At 47.8% G+C, this 21,149-nt stretch overlaps 1 protein-coding gene and 1 pseudogene across 2 annotated transcripts in view; both read left to right on the top strand.

Annotated features, from left to right (window-relative positions):
* LOC135917206 (neprilysin-1-like) overlaps positions 1-10,663 on the top strand; it is a 28,439-nt gene extending 17,776 nt beyond the window's left edge. The window contains exons 2-3 of one of the 2 annotated variants that reach the window (XM_065450726.1): positions 1,915-2,010; positions 6,406-10,663. In XM_065450726.1, the coding sequence (XP_065306798.1) occupies positions 1,915-2,010; positions 6,406-8,430 (2,121 nt within the window). In that variant the 3' untranslated portion in view covers positions 8,431-10,663. The remainder of the gene's footprint in view (positions 1-1,914; positions 2,011-6,405) is intronic. The other variant, XM_065450725.2, reaches the window with a different exon arrangement.
* Positions 10,664-14,451: 3,788 nt separating this feature from the next.
* Positions 14,452-16,461, top strand: LOC135917232 (uncharacterized; annotated as a pseudogene).
* The last annotated feature ends 4,688 nt before the right edge of the window (positions 16,462-21,149 follow it).

Consider the following 21,149-nt stretch of genomic DNA (forward strand, 5'->3'; position numbering starts at 1 on the left):
GATAGGCTAGTAATTTTACATGTTGGGGGGCGTGGCGCAAGTGGCGTTTTAAAAACCCGAGTGTTTTGTTAGCAGATGAAACGATGTTCACAATGTGCGTTTCCCAGGTTAAATGACTACAAAGGGTTACTCCGAGATATTTATAGGAACGAACTAATTCAAGGTTGACGTCAGCAATTTGGTACGAGAAAACAAGTGGATTTCTGCGGCGGTGGAAGGAGACAGTCTTACATTTGTTAGGGTTTAGTTCCATTAGCCAAATGTTACACCATTCATGTACACTTCGCAGGTCGTTTTGAAAGGACGTGTTATCGGAAACGCTGGTAATTTTACGATAAATTACACAATCATCTGCAAACATACGGATGTTAGAAGATACATGCATTGGTAGGTCATTAATGTAAATTAAAAATAGTAGTGGACCAAGGACTGACCCTTGGGGTACGCCTGAGGATACAGGGGTAGAGTTAGATGCTTGATTGTTGACAAAGACTGATTGTGAACGGTTACTTAAGAATTCTCTAATCCATGCTAAGATACTGCTATTCAGATGTAATGCGGCAAGTTTTAGTAGTAGACGCTCATGAGGAACTTTGTCAAAAGCTTTGGCGAAATCTAGGAAGATGGCGTCAGTCTGGAAGTAAGAGTCAAGGTTCACACGCAGGTCGTGAACGAACGTAGCTAGCTGCGTTTCGCAGGAAGAACCTTTCCTGAAGCCATGCTGCGCAGGATGAAAAAAAATGGTTCGCATCAAGGAAGCCCATGATATGTGTGTAGATGATATGTTCAAGGATTTTGCAGGGTACACTGGTTAATGAGATGGGGCGATAATTTAATGGGGAGTGTTTATTGCCCGATTTGTGAACTGGAACGACCTTTCCGTGCTTCCAATCTGGAGGCAGCACGCCTGTTGAAACTGACTGTGAAAATAGAAGACAGAGATATGCTGCACAAGTATGTTTAGTGTTTTTTAGAAGTTTAGACGTAATGTCGTCCACACCAGCTGCCGATGAAAGTTTGATATTGTCTATGAGGGATGTAATGCCGGATGGAAAAAATGTAATAGGTGGCATGGTACATTGAAAGTTCGCATGAGGAATAGAAAATGACATTTCAGTTTCTTGTGTAAATACTGACGCAAAGGTTGTGTTAAACAAGTGAGCGCATTCAGTGTCGGTTAGCGAACACCTGATTCATTTGATAAGGCCTTTGCCCTTCAGTGGGCGTGGCCAGTCTGATGATGATGATGATGATGATGATGATGATGAAGTCACACAAAAACTGAAGCTCTTGTTTCATCGTTTCATGAATCGCTTCATCAAACTGTCCGATATAAATTCTGACAAAGAATTGGGCAGCCATCCGTAACCAACATCTCTACCCCACATACACGCGCACGCACGCACAAGAGCACAAAACTTGCTGAAACACTAGGAAAAAAATGTAATATTTCCTTGCAGCGCTACGTTTCACTATAGCTTTTAAGCTGTCTTACTGTTTTCTGCCGAAAGTTGGCCATCTACCGATCTTTGACTCCGCGCCAGCTCGTAATGGCTTCCAAAAGACACCGCTGCAAAAAAAGACAAGGACTCGAGGGCAAGCGCAAACTTCAACTGTTTTACAGATCCACGTCATAAACTTAATCGCAGCGGGTAGCAGGTAAATGTGATACGCGCATCACACGATCCTGCCGCTGTATTAGAGCGCCCGTAAAGATAACAAACCCATTAATATACGTTGATAAGCGACTAAATCATACCACGAGCCCGACTTGGTGAAAATATTGAGCACAAAGCCGTGTGTAGCGAGCCGAGTCGATACTCCTGTCGCCGCTGTGCGTAAAATTCGGCCACAGTGATTAGGGGAGCGTTCGTGCATAATGGCGAATCACTGATGTTGCTCTTCTTTTCGCAGCTTCCACCTGTCCAGTCAGAGTTGGTGCAAGTGCCTAAAGTGCCCGAATGGTCCTTGCAGCGACCGTCAAAAAGGGTGTTCCGTGCAGGACAGAAGGTGACATTATGCACATTATAACAACTTTATATTGAACAAGTATACATTATTGTTCTGTTTTATAAAAAGGTTGCCGGTTTATCGATGTAAGAATTTACCCGAACAACTCAAGATGGGTAGATGACTCTCGTTATATGGCATCGTCCTTTCGTCGGAATGTACCATTAGGCTCCACACGCAATCAGTTTTACCTTGTCTGCAAACTTCTTACCGTCTGTGATTTACCGGGTTACGGGAGAGGTGCATGGCAGCAACAACGCTGGTAGCGACATCTTGTGACGCTTCATCTAACCACAACGTCTTAGACACGTTTTCGTCTAACGTGACTGTTACTGTAGAAAAAAAAATGTGAAAAGCCGATATGTTCACGATTCCGCTACCACCGCAAATTTACACGGACGGCGAAGTATAATAGGGCGCTATAACGTAAAACTGTTCCAAACTTTTCTGTTACAATTCTGCAATCAGCCCTCCGCGATTGGTGCAAAATGTTTTTGGACCACCCTTACTTCTGTCTGTCACGCGAAGTCACGAAAACCGCAATAGCCCCCCATGTACTATGACGTGTACTCACTGGTTATGCATGATTTCACCGAACAAAAGAAAAACAGTTATTTATGATTCGAGGCCTTTTCGCCATTAGCCCTCGGCTATTGGTCAAAAGTTTTCGGGCGGCACCCACTTCACCTGCCTGTCACGCGACGTTGCAAAACTACAAAATCTTACCGCGTTAAATTGACGTGTACGCGTTAAAGATGCATTAATATGCCGAGCAAAACTGAATATTCTTCCGAATAGCGGCAGGCTGCCCCGTTCCGAAAGGAATAAAATATGGCTGCCGCCGATCGCTCAAGCACTGGCTGCTCACACCTGCCGGAGAGCATGTGTTTACTTGCGTGTAATAAAACTTTTTGCGTGGCGGTGTAACGTTTTCATCACTTTGGGCATGTTTACGACGTCGTTCTGCCAACTATTCTCTGCTGAGGATCCGTTTTAGCGTCATTCTTAAGCTTCCGTTATATGCCGCCGCGATTGTCGACGAGCCACCGCAAGCTAAGTACGGGAAAGCGGACCAATCGGAGACGCCGGCACCACCCTCTTCATCCGGTTATCGATTTTCAGTGCAGTGGCTTGGCCACATCGAATCCCTCTCCACTTGAGCTGCTCCTCATCTCTTGTGAGCTAATTAGATAAGACAAGCCACTGAGTGCAGGCAATGTTATTCGTTTTTCAAGCAAACAAAAGTGACCTTCTATGAACGAGGAGATCGTTTGATTGGTCTGTTCAGGCAACCCTACGGGTGACCGCCCGATGCTTGCGTCGGCGGTTACGCAGATTTGACGTCAGGAGATTGGAATAAAAAAATATTGGAATAGCTTTGCGTTATAGGGCCCGTACACTTCGTTACTTCAACAATAGATCTGTGTTTGCAAGGTTGGGTTAATTTAGCGTTTACGCCCCCGCTAAGGCAGTAATGCGCAAACGGCAAGAGTATGGCGAATACCCTAAATCGGTTCAATATAGAGTGTTTTAGCTTTGCGTGATACGTTACCGTAGTAGGTCACAGGTCAGGCCCTATGCGCATGCGCTCCGCGGAACCGCCTTAGACATGCCGGGAGATCGATACTTTAGCACACTGTCATCATCGCGTACCATGCTGGAGCGTAAGTTAAGGTTATGAAACCGTGAATAATTATTTCGAAACGTTTTGCATCGCCGACGATAATGCTGTGGTGCCGTCTGCTTCGTGAAAATCAGAATACTTTCCCGGCTAGTTGCCGTTTCTCGTGGCGTAGTGGCATGAAAACAAACACTTTATCTCAATATTGTCGACAAACTTTGCTGATACGAATTACGGAATACCTCAGCCCGGGATTAAACTAAGCGATGGCTGACTTTTCCACTTATTTTTTTCACCTAACGATGGGGAGAAACTATAGTCGAAGCAGGCCTGAACGCTGCCAAGTTGTTAGGCAATGACAATAAGCAGCGGAAGCCGCAGCGTTAGTAAGCGCTCCATGACGCACATGTACAGGGGGCCTAACCTGTCATGGTAACGTATCCCGCCAGGGTAAAATAACAAAAAAAATGCCTTCTAATAAGAATGTTTACTGTGTGCAGCTATATTTCACTTATAATACACAATGCTCACGGCGCAAGAGCTGTGCGCATACCAGCACCATACGGCACTATACAACACCAAGGAACCACATTAGGAATACACAGAGTGCAGCTGACGAGAGGATATTTTAGAAATGCGTTTGAAATTTCTGAAAAGTAGGAAGTTGAAATAATTAAGCGACTTCCCCGGGACAGGTTTTGTACATGGTTTTAATACGACATAATGCAGCAAATGAACAACTATAGTTATTAAAGATAAGCTAACTAATCGTTTTTTTTTCGAAAGAGTCAGACGAGTGTTGCTAATGCAATACTTGAAGCCCGTCAGCCCAGATCTTCGGAACCTCGAGACGTGGTGCCTGGACAGTCGGTTCCAGGCACGCAAAAAGCTGACGGCGCAAATTTCTCAACGCAATAAATCTCGCCTAGAAAATTGAAACCCAGCTGCCCAAGAGCGCATGAGCCAGGTGTCCTTGCCGTCGGGCGACCATGAAGCCGCAGTCCTCATGGGGCCACGTCCTCGCTCGCTTCGTGCTCGCCCGACGGAGCCAAGGGTAGATAGTCAAGGACAGCAGACCACGTGGTCGAGTCCGTTGTTTCAAGGTGTAACGTCCCAGTGCAACAGTTGCGCCTATGGGAGACGCCATAATGTAGGACTGCGGATTATGTTTGACCACCTGGCGTCCTTTAACCTTTACATCAATGTAAATAGACTAGCGTTCTTGCATTTCGCCCTTATCGAAATGTGGCCGCCGTGGCCGGGAGTCGTACCCGCTACCTTGTGTTCAGCGGAATTCCACGCTTGGTACAGATAAGGTGGTGCGATTAGTTTAATAAGTTTGCAGGATAAGGATGGAGTTGGTTCTTGCATACATGTAACGTTATACATACGAGGTCAAATGGAGGTTGCCTGGACGTACCTTCGTCTTGAAGGGGACAACAAAGTACAGCATGAATTGACGCCGTGACAAAGATGATCATATAACTGATCGCTTGCAAACACTCCGAAAAGGTACTGGTGGTTTCGTATTATGCAGCGATAGCTGTTGTTGGCAGCCAACTTGCTTGGCTTTTTTGCGAGAATAATCGAGAATTGGGGTGGTTCCAGGCACGTGACACGTTGCAGATGCTTAGACAGGGTCAGTGTAGGTTAAGTTGTGCAGCGTTCTTTCTTAGTGACTGTTTCGATCAGCGTTGCCACCATCACAAATAAAACCAGCTCTTGTCACAAGGCTGCAATCAAGACTAATGACATTATCTCGGAACCTCACTTATAGCGGCAGCACTCCTGCATATCGCTGCTCTACGAGTGACCTTACAAAAGCAGTCCAAAGAACTAAGCAGCATACACAGCTTTCACGATACGCCATATTTTCATTTGACAGCAGCTTTTGTGATTCCGTCTTCACATGGCTTTCTCGTTAGAAAAAAGTAGAAATTAATTCCCCACACTATGCGAAAGACCAGAGGGAAGATCCCAGAGACACAGGATCAAGAAGAAAGTTCACTCAGGGACAAACTCTGAGTTCTCTGTTCAAATAAATGGAAGACGCAGAAACAGAGTTGTTCTCATAAAACAGCCGCAGAACAGATTTGAATGACATTTAATGCAGTTGAAAGAGAAAGCAGAATTTTGCCCACTGTAGTAGGTATGATTTCCAAAAAGCCTTTAATTTGTTTTGAAAAATTATCGCAAGGCGGTAAAGAACACGAGAAGCAACCAAAGGCGAAGCTTTAAAAACTCGCAACACCTCAACAAAAGCAGATGTAGAAGTTCCTTCAACTTCATCTCTTAGAGCATTTAAAGCGCGTAAACGTGACAAATAAGTGTACAGCTTACGTAAACATGTTATAATGCTTAAGAGGGTGTTGCAAAAGTCCTATTCGCAAATTAGTGGCATATTTCAGAGCGGTATATAATACACGAATTTCACACCTCTCAACAGGTGCACTTCACAGAGTTATCACATTTCTTATTTCTAAGTTAGCGCTGTGAACTTGAATGTTTGGTTTTGTAAATATTGTATAATTTATGCAAAAAAATTGATGGCCTAATTAAAAAAATCTACTTCTTACCGCGGGTATATCTGAACTTGCACTGTTAAATGCAACAAACTCCATAAAAGTCTATGCAGTATAATTGCTGCGAAAAAGAATTTCTTCGTTCCGATGGATTTAGATAGGAACTTCTCTGGTAAACTTTCTTCTTATCGCAACTGCTCAAGGCTCTGAACAAGGCTTTGAAGCTTCTCTCTCTCTCTCTCACTCACGCAGTACGCCAAAGGAAGCATGGCCATCTGCTGCAACGTGCTACTGTTGGTTGCCGCTGTCCTTGTCGTTGTGGCGTTTGCCAAGTACTTCTCCGGACTGGAAGATCCGCCCAAGGAAGTGCTCTGCGCCACGAAAGACTGCACCGCATTCGGCCTGGAGCTCAGCGCTGCCATCGACACGGCGGCCGACCCATGCCACGACTTCCACAGATTCGTGTGCGGAGGCTGGGAAGACCCCAAGCGCCGAGAGACGACCGAGGGGCGCATGGCGGCCGCCGCCGCCTACTTGGCGATCGCGGAGATGGAGACCGACGGAGGTCGCACCAGCAAGGCGACGCAGTTCTTCCACAGCTGCAACACGGCGAGCGCGCAGAGGGAAGATAATCTCAGGGAATTCGCCGAGCTCCGCCGGTCCCTCGGCCTGTCCTGGCCCGAGCAAAAGCCCAACGGCTCCGTCCATCCTTTGGACGTCATGGTGGACCTGGCGATCAATTGGGAAATGAACTTCCTCTTCGATCTGAGCGCCGTATCTGTGCGCGAGTCCACCGCGTTGCTGTTTTCTCGGGGCCGTCTGGACGCGGGCTGGGAGCAGAGCGCGCATTACTCGTGGGTGCACTACGAGTACGAGGATTACGCTAGGAAGTACTACGATATCCTCGGAGTCAGCGACGGACAGGTCGACATTGAATCCGCCAACCTGCTTAAGCTGGAGAAGGCCATCCTGAACGCGAAGGTGGCGTTTCTATACGATGCGCCTCGTCAAAGTTGGTTCAAGCTGAGCGACCTGGACAGCCACACGAAAACAGCATCGGCTGCCCTCTGGCTTGGCTTTCTGACCAAGCACGACAAACAGTTCACCTGGACGGCTGATAGCGCAGTGATCACCGAAGACGTGAAAATATTTCGAAGCATAGATAAGTTGATGAAGGACTTCGACAACGACCAGCTAATTATCGGGCTCTCGTGGATGTTCATCCAGACGCACCTGTGGGCTGTCTACGGCGAGCCGTCCATTAGGTTCCACGGCACGCCCGACGCGCTTTCGGCGGTGAGACGTCGTGGCTGCATGGAGTACGTGGATTCGCGCCTTGGGTTACTGAGCTTGTCCCAGACCATTAGCGAACACTACGGCTTTAGCGAGAACCGCCTCCACGTGATAAGCTTCTTGTACAGACTCAAACAGAATGTCAAGCGCCTGGTAAACAACCTCACCTGGATGGACGAGGACAGCAAGCGCATGGCGTACCGCAAGCTGGAACGCATGACTAGCGTACTTATGCCGGACGACAGCTTCTTCGAGAGAGGGAAGCGCGACAAACTGTACAGCGTCTTCCCGAACATGGCCGGCAACACATTCGTGACGAACATCGTGAAGGCATCCGAGATCTACCGCGGACTCCGCAACCACGAGCACTTCGCGGACGTTTACAGCGTCCGCGTGCATCCCCGATACGGACGCGAGACGTACCTTTACCTTCCCAACCTGATGAAGCTCGCTGTCCTCAACCTGCACCCTCCGCTGTTCTTCCAGAACGCCACGTTCGCGATCATCTACGGCGGCCTGGGATCCTTCGTGGCTCGCCAGATGGCCAAGTCCTTGGATGACGTGGGCGTGACGGTGGACGACGCGGGTCAGAGCGGCATTTGGCTCAGTCCCAACGCTGCTGCTGTGCACGCCGAGAAGGTGGCCTGCAACGTCCGAGCGAGCTCGTACGGGGGCGAGTGGCGCCCGATGCGCCTCTTTCCGGCCGTGGCCGGCCTGGAGATTGCGTACCGGAGCTACATGGCAGCCGTTGCGGCGGACTACCGCGCTCTGGGCGTCTTCAGGGTGCACCACCTCGAGGCGTTCACGGACGACCAAGTGTTCTTCCTGACCTACTGCTACGCTTTGTGCTCGAAGCGGCCGCAGACCATGGGCGACGAGTGCAATGTGCCGCTCAAGAACTCGAAGCGATTCGCGGCCGCCTTCCGCTGTCCCGAGAACTCGCGCATGAATCCGCGAGTCAAGTGTACGTTTTTTGATCCCTGACCGCTTACCGCGTTCTGAAGTATAGTCTACATATCTGCAGGTGCCGGGCTCTCGTCTATGCAACTGAGTAAAAAATCGCGATTTTTTAATTTCACCTGAAGGGTGTTAACGATCCCTATAATATGTGCACTGAAGACAAAGGCTGCTCCTTCTACGAATTGTGCCAGCTACTTGGTGGGTTTGGTCGTGTGGCTTTTCTCCCCTCCTGCACAAAAATCTTCAGCGCGATGTGTGGTTTCGGTAACAGCACTCGTGTGTTATTTATTGAGTGCGCTACAATTTGTAGTACACTGCCTGCTTATGTGCCGGTGGTTACGAAAAATGCACCCATGACGCCGAATCATAACGTCGGTGTGTTTCCGATGCACATTTTGCTCTGTGTTGAGGAAAAAACACTACATAGTTTCTTTGCATATTCCGATTCTTTTTAGCTTGCATAAAGAGATTGTTGTACGTTGACATAAGTACGCCATAGAGTGCATGCCCAGATTACAAAGTATAGGAAGTATAGAAAGAAATTGGCGCTTGCACGGCAAGCAAAAGTGCCAAGAAATCGCTAACAAAATTTTTATGGTAGTAATAACACACATTTCACCGCGTGGGAGGATGTTTTTATGGAGCAGTTCACGACCAACTGCCGCGTTCGCAATACGCGTTCGCAGTGTCCTTGCTCTACCGTTTCGTCGTTCACAGTTTGTCCCTGATAAAAAAAAACAAAAAACACACACACAGCAGTTCCGAAAAAGCCGTTCTACGCTTAGCTCTCAATCTCTCTCTCCCTCTCTCTGCATCATCTGTGTGTGTGCGTTTAAAGCGCATAGGCACAACCGTACGTCAATAAACAGAAGAGTACACCGCAAATGTCCTTCCTTAGAGTGTTCCATATCTGTGGTTTCAAGGTTTTCAGAGCAGCTGCTTGCGTATGGTACATTCCTGCTACACACCACAACACAAGCAATGTAGGGCATTCGCACGTCACTCGTCTGTCCCCTTGAGTAGCCGGGTGATGTAGGCCAGCAGTGTAGCCGAGCAGGGAACGTGAGCGCCTTTCGAGCTTCCTGTTTTTTGTTTGGTTCCTTTTCTCTCTCTGCCTTCCTTCTTTTCAATCTCCTTTTTCCACGGACACGGTAACAAACCGGAGATTTGCTTCTGCTTAATCTCCCTGCCTTACCTCCCTCTCTCTTTCATTTAAATTCTGTATAGCTACCGAAGCGGAGACCCTGAATAGTGACTTCGTTTGTCCACAAATGGGAATGTCTATTTCAATATTCAATTGCTAAAAAGATAGTGGACGACGGCGTCGCTGAGGTAATCTAGAGTTTCTTGATTTAGCATAGTGGGGAAATCACAAAAGAGATAGGCATGAAGGCGAAGGGCGTGTGTGCCAATTCTGGCCAGTATCGGAGACAGTCTACGTACACAGCTAAGGAGACGCGTTTCGAGCCGTCTGGACGACGCTTACGTGACGTGACACTACCTCACGGCGAGAAGAAAAAGTCGAGAAAAGCAGAGATTTTATAGCGAAGCTGTTCGCCTTTTGTTGGTCATCACCTTTCGTGGCGGCATCCATAGGCAAAAATGGGGGCTGATCCCGGAGGTTGTGCAATACAGGGCCGAGCCGCGGCGTAGGTGAAGCAGACTTGAAGCACTCAGCAAAGTGAAGCGAAAGTGCATACCTTCTTTGTAATCACGCATACAACATGCAGAACAACATTAGTTTAAAGAATGAACAAACAAAACAAGCATGGGAACCACATAATTGATGATAAGGCGCTCCTGATAACGTGAAGCGCGTACGTTGCCCGCATACGTTTTACGGAAAACGATGAGGATAGCAATAAGGGCTTGTTGGTACGGCATATCTTATTTTGTTATAGCGCAAGCTTGACACGGACAACAGAAGGCACATCTGACACATACAGCGCTACTTTCAACAGCAGATTTATTTCTCGTTCTCGTCGCTATATATACACCCTCGACCCGTCATACAGCACGTGTAAAATTTTGGAAAAATAAACAAAGAAATATAAACTGGGAACCACACGTAGGGACTTTCATGACTCACATATTCACAGACATGTACACGTTCGACGCGAACAAAGATACTTCAGCTCTTTTAAAGATAATGAAATGGAAGGTTTACTGACGTATGCTTCGCCGAATGTTGATATGTGTCTGACTTCTATTATCAAGTGCGTCATTTCACACCTGCTTCTACTCATAATGACTGCTTCTTTAAATCTTGGTTTGCACTTGCATCTCTGGCAATGGATGGCAAGAAAGCCTTCAACGGCAAAGTTGTTAACTTTGTTACTGTGTTCTCGTAGCCTGTCATTTATTCATCTGCCTGTTTGACCGATGTAGGATCGCCCACACCCGAGCTGAATGCGGTATACCACACCGGCGATGCAATCAATGAATTTGTTTTTATGTTCTTTTTCGCATGCGCTACGTCGGATTCTTTCTGGCCTTGTGTTTTTACAGAGGCTGACCAATTTATTAGGTACCGAAAATACAACGTTGATGCCGCTCCTTCCAGCAATCTTTATTCTATGGGAGAAACCGTGTATGTAGGGGATGACGGCAACCTTTCTTTTGTTTATGTCAGTGGTCGACACGTGCACCTCGACACGTGTTGGAAGTAGCGCTGTGTGTGTCAGATGTGCCTTCTGTTGTCCGTGTCAAGCTTGCCCTATAACAAAATAAGATTCACGGAAAAGATTAGTAGACAGTAAGCATATTACGCTATACTAAAACTGTCTAGTTTTGGTATAGCGGAAGATGCTTGCGTTAGCGTTGGCGTGTTCGCAAGGTAAACCTTTGCGGGACGCTATTCGATGGAGTTTTAGCATAGCGTAAAACAACGATGCGCTCCAAAGTGCAAAATTTCTCCACGGCGTCTAGGTGCGAGTAGTAAAAGCTCCAAAGTTGACTGGCTTGCCATCTAGTTCAGAGTAGTCAAACCAGCATTTTTACACAGCAGACAATTTTAGGCCTGTTAATCACCTTACGTATGTTAAACGCATCCCTTCAAGGCTTTTATTTTAACTTGCTGGAAGGCAAGCGTAAGGAAGACGTTCAAAGACACGGCGCCGTCTGGTACCTCGCGACAAACATATTCAAGCCAATACAATCCACTAGGAATAATTTTGTTACTATGCAGGCCTGTGTCGTCAGGCCAAGGGACGCAGGAATCGCCGAACGATCTCAGAAATTGGACGTGCTATGCGCTCATGTCTAGCGTTCCAATTGAGTTTCGGAGAAGCGAAAGCTCATTTCAATAGTTCATGGCGATAAACGAGAGTGAGAGCGTGGCCATCGCGAGAATTCACGGTGAAGCGGGAGCCGTGGGCGCCGCCATGTACGACAACGCTGTTTCTTAGCATCGGTACTTTGCGAGCGAGTGTCTCCCGCTTCGGTTCAAAAATAGCGGAAGCACGCAATGCGCAAAGCTGCTATAGTGACCCCGCTATGTTTTGGCGTTAAGTGTGGTGCCACTTACACTATAGTAAAATTGTATTTTGTCGTGCAAGTTGCCGCGGCGACGGCCGCTTGCGCAAGCAGCTTAGCAGCTTGTACCTCCCAAGGAGCAGCGTGAATACGAGGAGCGGTAAAGGAAAAAGAAACGGCAATGGGACCAGCGGCGGCGTGCTATCAAAATTACCATTACTCCCATATTACGTTGCTATAAATTACCATTACAACCATTACTCTAAAGCAATAAAGCATTGCATAACCCTCTCAGCAGTTTTAGTGGTGGCTTTGAGCAGCTTCGCTGGATATCCACTTTTGCCCAGCCGGGATGGCGAGTCAATTTCTGTATTTTAAATCTTAGCGCCTGCGAACTTATGAAGAACATGGTACGGCTTATATTAAGGACACAGGAAAGCGTGTCTAGGTTCTCTTGTGCGCACGTGACCTTTCCGTCGAGTTTCCAAGCGTCCATGCGCAGCCGCCGTGTTGTTTGGACAGGAAGGTAGCCTGCATCGTTTTTGACTTCGATGCTGTCTTCGCGAAGCTGCCTACTTTGACGTTTTTGTGAGAATTAGAACGATAGTTAAGATGGCCGCTGTCCGCTTATCCGTCCACCTTGCCGTCTACGGCGAGTATTGGAACAGAGAAAAAACGTCCTTATAGCTACTACACGACGCTGGCTACTTGAGATATCTCCTGCAGCCCGATTTTTGGCCTATCCCCTTTAGTGGGTACGAGCCACGGCAGAGGATCATCATCATCATCATCATCATACGGCTATACGTGCCGTTAAATGTTAGTAAACGTGCTGTAGTGGCTTTTCCGTTACCGGTGCACGTACCTCTCGAATACCGCCAGGAAACCATTCCTCAAGTTGACTTGGTCAAGTAGCTTAGGCGTTATACACAATGGCAAGCTCGCCTAGTTGAGTCACATTGCACATATTACAACTGAGGCATAACGTGCCGCAGCTATGCTCCGTGGGCCTAGTCACCGTCGCTCTTGACTACGAAGGACTACATTACTGATGATATATGAGATGTATGTTCGGCTCGCATTGCAATTTGCTGGTCTCGCCTATAAAATTAAATCTCTGGTGCTTTTACAAAGAGAGGCGACACGCATGTGCATTGGGCCACCTAGATTCGTTGCCAAGTTCATACACCCACTCTTAATTTTAAATTCCGCATACTTACGTTTCGAAAAATTTTGGAAAAATTGTGATTTTTTGATGAGATGTACACAATATGCATTTGTCATTGAACCGTCCGAGTGTTTTTACGTATCGTGCTTGCGATTACACAGCTCTCTGCAATCATGGTTACAACACTTGAATGTGTCCATATGTCAACTTCACCATTCGAATGATACATCTGCAGGGCTCAAAATTTAGTCTGAGGACATATTATCGAATCATGCTAAACTACTTCCTAGCAGACATTTAGTTGACATATCACAACAACTAATCCAGCTAGCTACTGACAACATAATAGCCAAGTGACGCTTCTCTGCGCAATGAGAAAGCAGGATTCGGGATCTTCTCAGAATTTAATTTGTTATACTCTCTTCGACAGCGCCTGTGTATGTTTCCTTTTCACGTGCGCGTGAACGTGTCTGTTTTAAGTCTGCTGCTTCCTCAGCGCCATGCATCACTAACTAAGCCGTAAGTGTCTACTACTCTCTCCGCCTTCCCGACTCCACACGCATATTTTAGACAGGAACAATATCGATTGTAGCATTACGAAAACTTTCCCAAAATGCCACACTAGCGGTCATTGTACCCAAATCTCTGCCTGCATGCCTACGCATTCAGGCAGAGATTTGTTATCAGGCACATGGTTACCCACTGACCCACTGCGAAAGAAGGTGGCGGAGCTCAAACGATTGATCGAGGATCACTGCCGCGCTCTCTGCACTCAACAGTGGAACGAGATCTGCAACGCGGCAGACGGGCAGATGTACAGCGGGAAGACGTGGAACCTGCTGCGGCACCTGCTCGACGAAACCAAGACCAAGTCGCACCAAAGGGACAGACTCGCCAAGCTCATACATCGGGCGGTCTCAGCACACGGCGTCGACGAAGTCTCCAGGCACATTAACGACAAATACCTGCCGACTACACCCACCGAACAACACGCGCCGTACAGCGGCCTGCCTAACGCGAAGCCCGATCGTGACATCGACGTCGAGGAGGTACGCGCGGCCCTGCACGACCTCAACAGCCGGTCGGCAGCCGGCCCGGACCTCGTCACGAACAAGGCGCTCAAGAACCTCGATGACGGCTCGATTGAAAAGTTCGCAAAATACAACAAGTGCTGGAGAGCGGGCGCGCTGCCAAAGCTGTGGAAGACAGCCAAGACCATCCTGATCACCAAGCCGGGGAGGCCGCTGGACACGGATAACCTACGGCCCATCTCGCTCACCTCCTGCGTGGGCAAGGTACTGGAGCACGTCCTGCTCAACAGGTGGCAAGACTACCTGGAACGAGAAGGGCTGTACCCGGCCACTTTGATCGGCTTCAGACGGCCCCTCAGCACGGACGACGCGATGCTGCAGCTCAAATACCGAACCATCGATGATGGCGGCAGCGCCCGCGACAACAAAGCAATCCTAGGGCTCGACCTGCAGAGCGCCTTCGATAAGGTGAAACACTCGGCGATCCTGTCCCAAGTTTCCAAGCTCACCATGGGCGAAAGATCCTACAACTACATCAAGGACTTCCTCACGGACGGGACCGTCGAGCTACGAGCAGGCGACCTACAGACGCAAGAGAAGAAGCTCGGGAGCACCGGCACACCGCAGGGATCGGTCACTTCGCCGATGCTGTTCAACCTGGTTATGATCGGAGTGGCCGGACAGCTCGGGCACATCGAAAACGTCAGGCACACCATCTATGCGGACGATATCATGCTATGGGTGACCGGTGGCAGCGACGCCCACATCGAGGGCGCGCTGCAAGCCGCCGTCGACGCATAGAAGATCAGCTGGAAGGCACCGGACTGAGATGTTCCCCTAGCAAATCGGAGCCTCTCATACTCCCACCTACCAAAAACAGCAGAGGCCAGACCAGACAACGCGAACGCGAAAAAATAAGAATCGTCACCAAATCCGGCAACGTGATCACTGAGGTAGGCAAAATTAGGATCATAGGCATGGTCATCGAAAAGCACGGAAGAAACGGCGAAATCATCACCCGTCTCAAGGCAAAAGCAGCCAACGCTATTCGACTCCTGAAACGAGTCACTTCCCGAAAGGCTGGCATGGGAGAGGAGATCCTAATTAGGCTCGTCCAATCCTTCGTCATCAGCCACGTCGCGTACGTTGCAGCCTACCACAGATGGCTGCAACACGAACGAAACAAAATCAACGTACTCATCAGAAGAGCGTAAAAGACGGCGCTGGGCCTGTTCGAGTCCACGAGCACGACCCGCTTGTTACAACTCGGGATACATAATACGCTCGAAGAAATAGCCGAAGCGCAACGGACCTCTCAACTGGAGCGGCTGTCCATGACCAAAGCCGGGAGGAAGATACTGGACGATCTTGGAATTAGACACTCGAACGAGGCGGAGATGAAGCTCCCCGTCCCCGAAGAGGTCCGACGCCAGACCAGAATCGACCCCATACCGAGGAACATGAATCCCGAGTTCAGCAAGGGAGGAAGAGCGGCGAGGGCCAAGGCTCTCATCGACCAGCATGCCAACGACGAACACGCGCGGTACGTGGACGCGGCCGAATACCAACGGAACGCCTTCGCAGCGGTCGTCATAGAGGCGTCAACCGGCGCCACGAGGACGTCAGCGAGCGTGAGAAGCGCCGGAGCGGAACAAGCGGCGGAGGTAGCCATCGCCCTGGCCATCGCCGACGTTGACTGCCACACGGTGCTGAGTGACTCAAGACAGGCAGTGCGAAACTTCGCCAAAGGCCAAATCTGCAGGGAGGCTGAGCGCGTACTGCGAGCGGTCCAACTAGAAGAACGAAAAGTACGACTCAAGTGGTTACCGGCGCACGCGGGCGATGCGTCGGAACGCAATCAGAACCATAATGAGACGGCACACGCAGCGGCGCGAGCGTTAACCAACCGCGCCCCGGCGACAGACCGTCCGACGTGGTTCGGAACCAAGGACCGCATGACGGATTACAATAAAATCACGAAAGCCTACCGCCTGGCTCGCAGGACTCTCCCTCCCCCTACACCCGAGACTGAATCGAGCGGAGGCGGTAGTACTGAGACAGCTCCAGACCGGATCGCTACCGAGCCCGAGACTGATGAATCGCATATACTCCGAGACATATGCGACAGATATGTGCAGAGTCTGCCGTAGGGAGACCGCAGACTACACGCACATTTTGTGGGACGGCCTTAAATATCCAGAGGAAGCAAAATCAAGAATGCTCCCACCGCGGCTCGCGGCAGCCGTGAAGAGCTACGACCGAGACGATCAGCTCTGGGCCATCCAGCAGGTCCTCGAAGCGCTCGAAAGGCACGGACCCAGCGAGCCGGCAACGGCGAGCGGAGACCCGCGCCGAGTAACGGCGACTTCGAGGATGACGTAGGCCCTCGTCGGGGCGCGCGAGCGCCCAACTGCAGGCATAAATAAAATTGCCTCCAATCCAATCCACTCCTACCCACTGACACTTACTGCATTCTTAAATTCGAGAACCCTGCGAACACTTTGTTCAATGGTTCCTCCGCACTTGCAACAAGCTCACTCGCTTTAGGTACCAAAGCAACGTGGATTGGACTTGAACGAAATGACTGATCCACTGGCACGAACATCCCTCAACGGCCCTGTTATATCCGTTTTGCCGGCATCGGCTTAGGTGTATAACCGCGGTTAGGCACGGAAATTTCTCCATACGGCGAATTTCCTCAACATCTACCTAATATCTTCTCCTAATTCCACCATTTTGTTTCCAGTTGAATTATAATTGGTGCCCTTCAAGACAATTTGAAGTTTCGTTTTCTAAAGGGTGATCGTATATTCCACATTAAATATTTTACTTGTACAGGTCTGGTATGGCTATGTCCTCTCCATGTTACTTTGTCAATTTGCATGAATATATAGATATTTTCTTTCTCTCGTGCTGCCGATCTTTAAAACAAAGAAAACTCTTAGAAGCATAATTTCGACAACTTTGGCCATGGCTCGCCAACCATTTTCTCTTTTGGGGCGTCTTCGCTGCGATTCAAGCGCAGGTGTTCTTTTCCTGCCATTTACAATTTTGTTTCGGGCACAAGAATTACCTCATTGAATTTCCGAAAGGATCAATGATTTCTTACTCATAGATGTTAAATTATTTTATCTCAAATGTCTTCAGGTTTTTTGAAAATAATTTAAATGTATCTTGAACTCACACTTTGCTATGCAAATTTTATTTTTGTTATAATCCTAGTAAATACTTATGTGAAATGGCCTCTTTCTTCACACAAGAACGGTGATTAGACACAATAACAAGAACATTATGGCTTGCAGAATATTTTTGGCCTAACTTGATAGTGACGACAAGAACGCTCAATATTGTTGCACGTGTCATGTTTTGAAAGCACAGCAGCAACAAAAGTTTACACAAGTACGACCAACGTTACTAAATGCTAATCTAGTTATCTAAGCTATTCCAGTAATGTTGAGTTACAACATAGTTTCATTTTCAATTTATTGGTTTAAGATATAGTGGAGTGTATGCGTACACTGTAACCATGGTTAGAAGTATACAGAAAGAGGTCACAGAGTGGCGCACTGTAATGGGACCTCTTGTTATAATGGCTCTAAAAACAGTAGTAGGAATAGCTGCGGAATAAAGTAGCAAATCTATATAAATAATTGTATGAACGCGAAAAGGCACAATTAGAAGAGGAAAAATATATCTGCAGAAACGACGCATACAGAGAGAACCCGAGTACATTTTATTGCGTGAAATTATGAGACATGTATTTTAGCAGTTGTTTGAAAGTTGTTAGCATCCCGTAGCTTTAGTGTGAACTGGTAAATCATTATAAAATTTTATGGTGGGGAATGGGATTTTTTTTTAGCTTAATTGGTACGGACCCTCGGGTGAAGAAGAATATTATGACTGGCAAGTCTAACTAGGTTAAAATGAATGATCCGTACGATGCCGATAACGACCAAAACACTAGGATGATAAACTACACCTGAAACAATAGTGCCTAGGTTACTTGAAATGAGGTTAGTGAAAAGAAAAAAAAAGTTTCAGCTTCCTTAATATAGCAGTGCAGCACGCACGTGGATAGCAGCCAGCACCTAAACTAGAGCGGTTCTTCGTGTCATTGGTTAGCGAGGTCACGCGACAAGCTATGAAGCCGCACAACTATCAGCTGCTAGATGCACTTCCTGGCCCTCATTTTGGAGCTATTTGTAGCCACAGCTGGTCGCAAATACGCTGGTGCGGCCACGACGATTGTAAATTGGTAGGGAGACTACTGCACTTCTCTGACATCAGGTGGTCGAATAAACTTTGAAGGATGTAGAACAGGAACAGGGAAGTTAAATGCGGCAAGGCATCTCCGCCCCGACCCACTGGGCGCAGCAATGGCTGACAATGCAAAAAAAACGCAGCAAAAAAATGACAATGTTGCCTACAGTGAAATGCCTCCTCCCTTTCCCCCATTTTTGAGCGCAGTGGATGGGCCACGCTGAATCGTAGTTTATGGCTGTGCCTCTCTCAAGCGTCCTGCGGCCCTGACGCGTTGGTAAATTTTTCTTCCTGATCCATACACACTCTCTTTTAGCCGGGAGCACTGGGTGCTACAGGTAGCAAGCTGCCACAATGTGAAATACGACTGCCACTTCCTGGTGCAGAATCCCTGCGCCCGCTGTTGCGAACGAATACGACTAGGCACCCCACGCGAGGAAACCAACAAGGCACGGACAGCACCGTGCCTCTGCCTTGCAGGATGACACTGCAAAACATCCGCTTGAAGGACCACGTCATGTGTTTATCTTGCAGTATGCTTTCATCGAGAAGGACATGAATCAATGCGCGGTCGTAAAGAGCAATTTCAGGGTTACATCGAATGGAACACATGTGGCAGTATGGTTTCGGGAATGAAGCACGATCTGTAGAAATGTTGCCTTTTTATAGCCGGCGTGACAGCAACAACAAGGTCGAAGCGAGCGAAAGCGAGTGAAGAAAATAAATGCAAAAAAGAATGAAAAAACTCGTCGCATCATAGGATCACTGAAAAGCCCTTGACGATAGCAAAATCTGCAGTTTTGGATTGGCGGCGGCGTATTGGCTAAGGTGTCAGAGAGCTCGGCCTAATAAAGTGCTTCACGAGAACAATGTTTTGTTTGTTTTGTACCACTTGACAAAAAAAATTCTAAATGAAGAAGGGACAAGATATGAAAGAAAAGCAGCTATTTTTCTACGTGACATTACGAGCCCTATCGAAAACTACATAGAGCGACATCGCATTCCGGCTGGCGACAATGCTTCGCTACTGCACATAAAAGGGAGCGGAACGAGGACAGCTGTTCGTCTAAATATTGAGCTGAAAATCAGTGGCAGGGTTCACAAGGCTTTTCGTTGTTGCTTTTCCAATGTTGCTTTGCTGGCCTGCTGACTTCGATAAGAATGCGTCCAAGATCACTACTAGCTGGAATCTGCTCTTTCGAACAAATCAATCATATTTTTTTTTTATAATAAGCTACCACGATACCGCAACCTCGGTAGGCAGCGTGTCCAACGGCACATCTTTTAGATAATGTCAATTGTGTCGTCGTCGGAGGCGTCTGTTTTAAAGGGACGCTAAAGATAAACACTAAGTCATTTTAGGCTGATAATCTATCCGTTGAACACTAGCCCGCATTTAAAGAAAGCTCTTACGCTAGAGTTGTTCCCAAGAGAATATCTATGCCAGCGCTGACGCTGGACGCATAATTACCGAAGGCGACCGACCAGTCAGAAAGAGTACATTCGAAAGAAAGCCTCCATGAATTTGGCCCTCAGTCTTTTTTAATTTCGTTGTAGGCGAATAATTACTGAACGAGTGAATTCCCAGCTCCGGTACGTCAGCGTGACGTCGTGGATTTCGAAGCATCTTCTATCACTTAGGGTGTTCCGGGGCGGCAAAGGTTCACGAAACTTGCTAAGTTAAATTATCGAATGCTTCAGAATACAATGTAGTCCATCTTTACAAATAAAAAAATTCAACTAGGCCCGAGCAGGCACGCAAAATTCATGACGTCATGGCGACAGTGTGCGGTAACTTCAACGCGGTGTTGCCGCCCGTGCTTTGTTTTTGCGTCTTAGGTGTACCAATAATGGTGAACATGATATGAGTAGTAGGTGCGAATATACAAGTTGACAACGTTGTGAGATCTCTGAAGCCGTGCGTCTAGCCCCGTGGCTGGCAGAAAGGCAAGAGCGGCACTTGTAATTAAAGGCTGCGCTGTTCGCATTAGGCCGAGGACCCAAAAAAAACTCGTCTCATATTCGCCTCTTATCGACGTTTGCAATGGAAGAGACTAATCGCTGTCGTTCTTGCGCGTACGCGGGACAGACGCAAAGTAGGTGACGAAGTGTTCCTGGCACCGTATACAGTATTCACAGTTTGGGCTAGTATCACTGCAACCTATGAGGTGTCTGTAACGCTTGGTGAATGCGATACCAAGGCAAATCCGTTGCATCTTGCTTGTTTGACTTCTTTTGAGCTTGTGAGGCATACGGAATCTAAATCCTGGGTAACATTTATGCGCTCGCTTGTGTCCTCGAGCTGGTTACATCCAGTGCTTCAACGTAGAGTAGCGTAATACGCGGCTAGGTAGGACGTTTGTGTCTGTTCGTGAGAACGCAATATGTACTTCAAAGTATCATCAGCCCTTTTCATCCCTGTCGCTTTTGCCCAGTGTGGAGTAGCAGGTCAGAGCAAGCTCTAGCTCAGGCCGACCTCCTTTCTGCCTTTCTGTAAATAAATATTTCTCTCTGAAAAAGTCCAGAAAACCACCAGCTTTGGCGTGCTTTTTTGGACTTTTTCAGAGAGAAATATTTATTTTTCAGGGAAACGGAAGGGCTTGGCCTCCTTTTTGCAGAGCCGACCGTGGGACCACTCAACCTCGAGGAAAAAGAGAGCACCGGTCCCCCTCCCCCATAGAGCACTCCTTTTCTGCCGCAAGGATTCGCCTATTAACTGCAGAAATAAAGACGTCTGAAAAAAAATATTTCTTTCTCTCTCTCTTAGATTTGTTAAACATTTTCTTGTTGCAAGGATGATTTCCAAGCAA

This window comes from Dermacentor albipictus, chromosome 7 (genome assembly GCF_038994185.2).
Source record: "Dermacentor albipictus isolate Rhodes 1998 colony chromosome 7, USDA_Dalb.pri_finalv2, whole genome shotgun sequence".
NCBI classification, from domain to species: Eukaryota; Metazoa; Arthropoda; class Arachnida; order Ixodida; family Ixodidae; genus Dermacentor; species Dermacentor albipictus.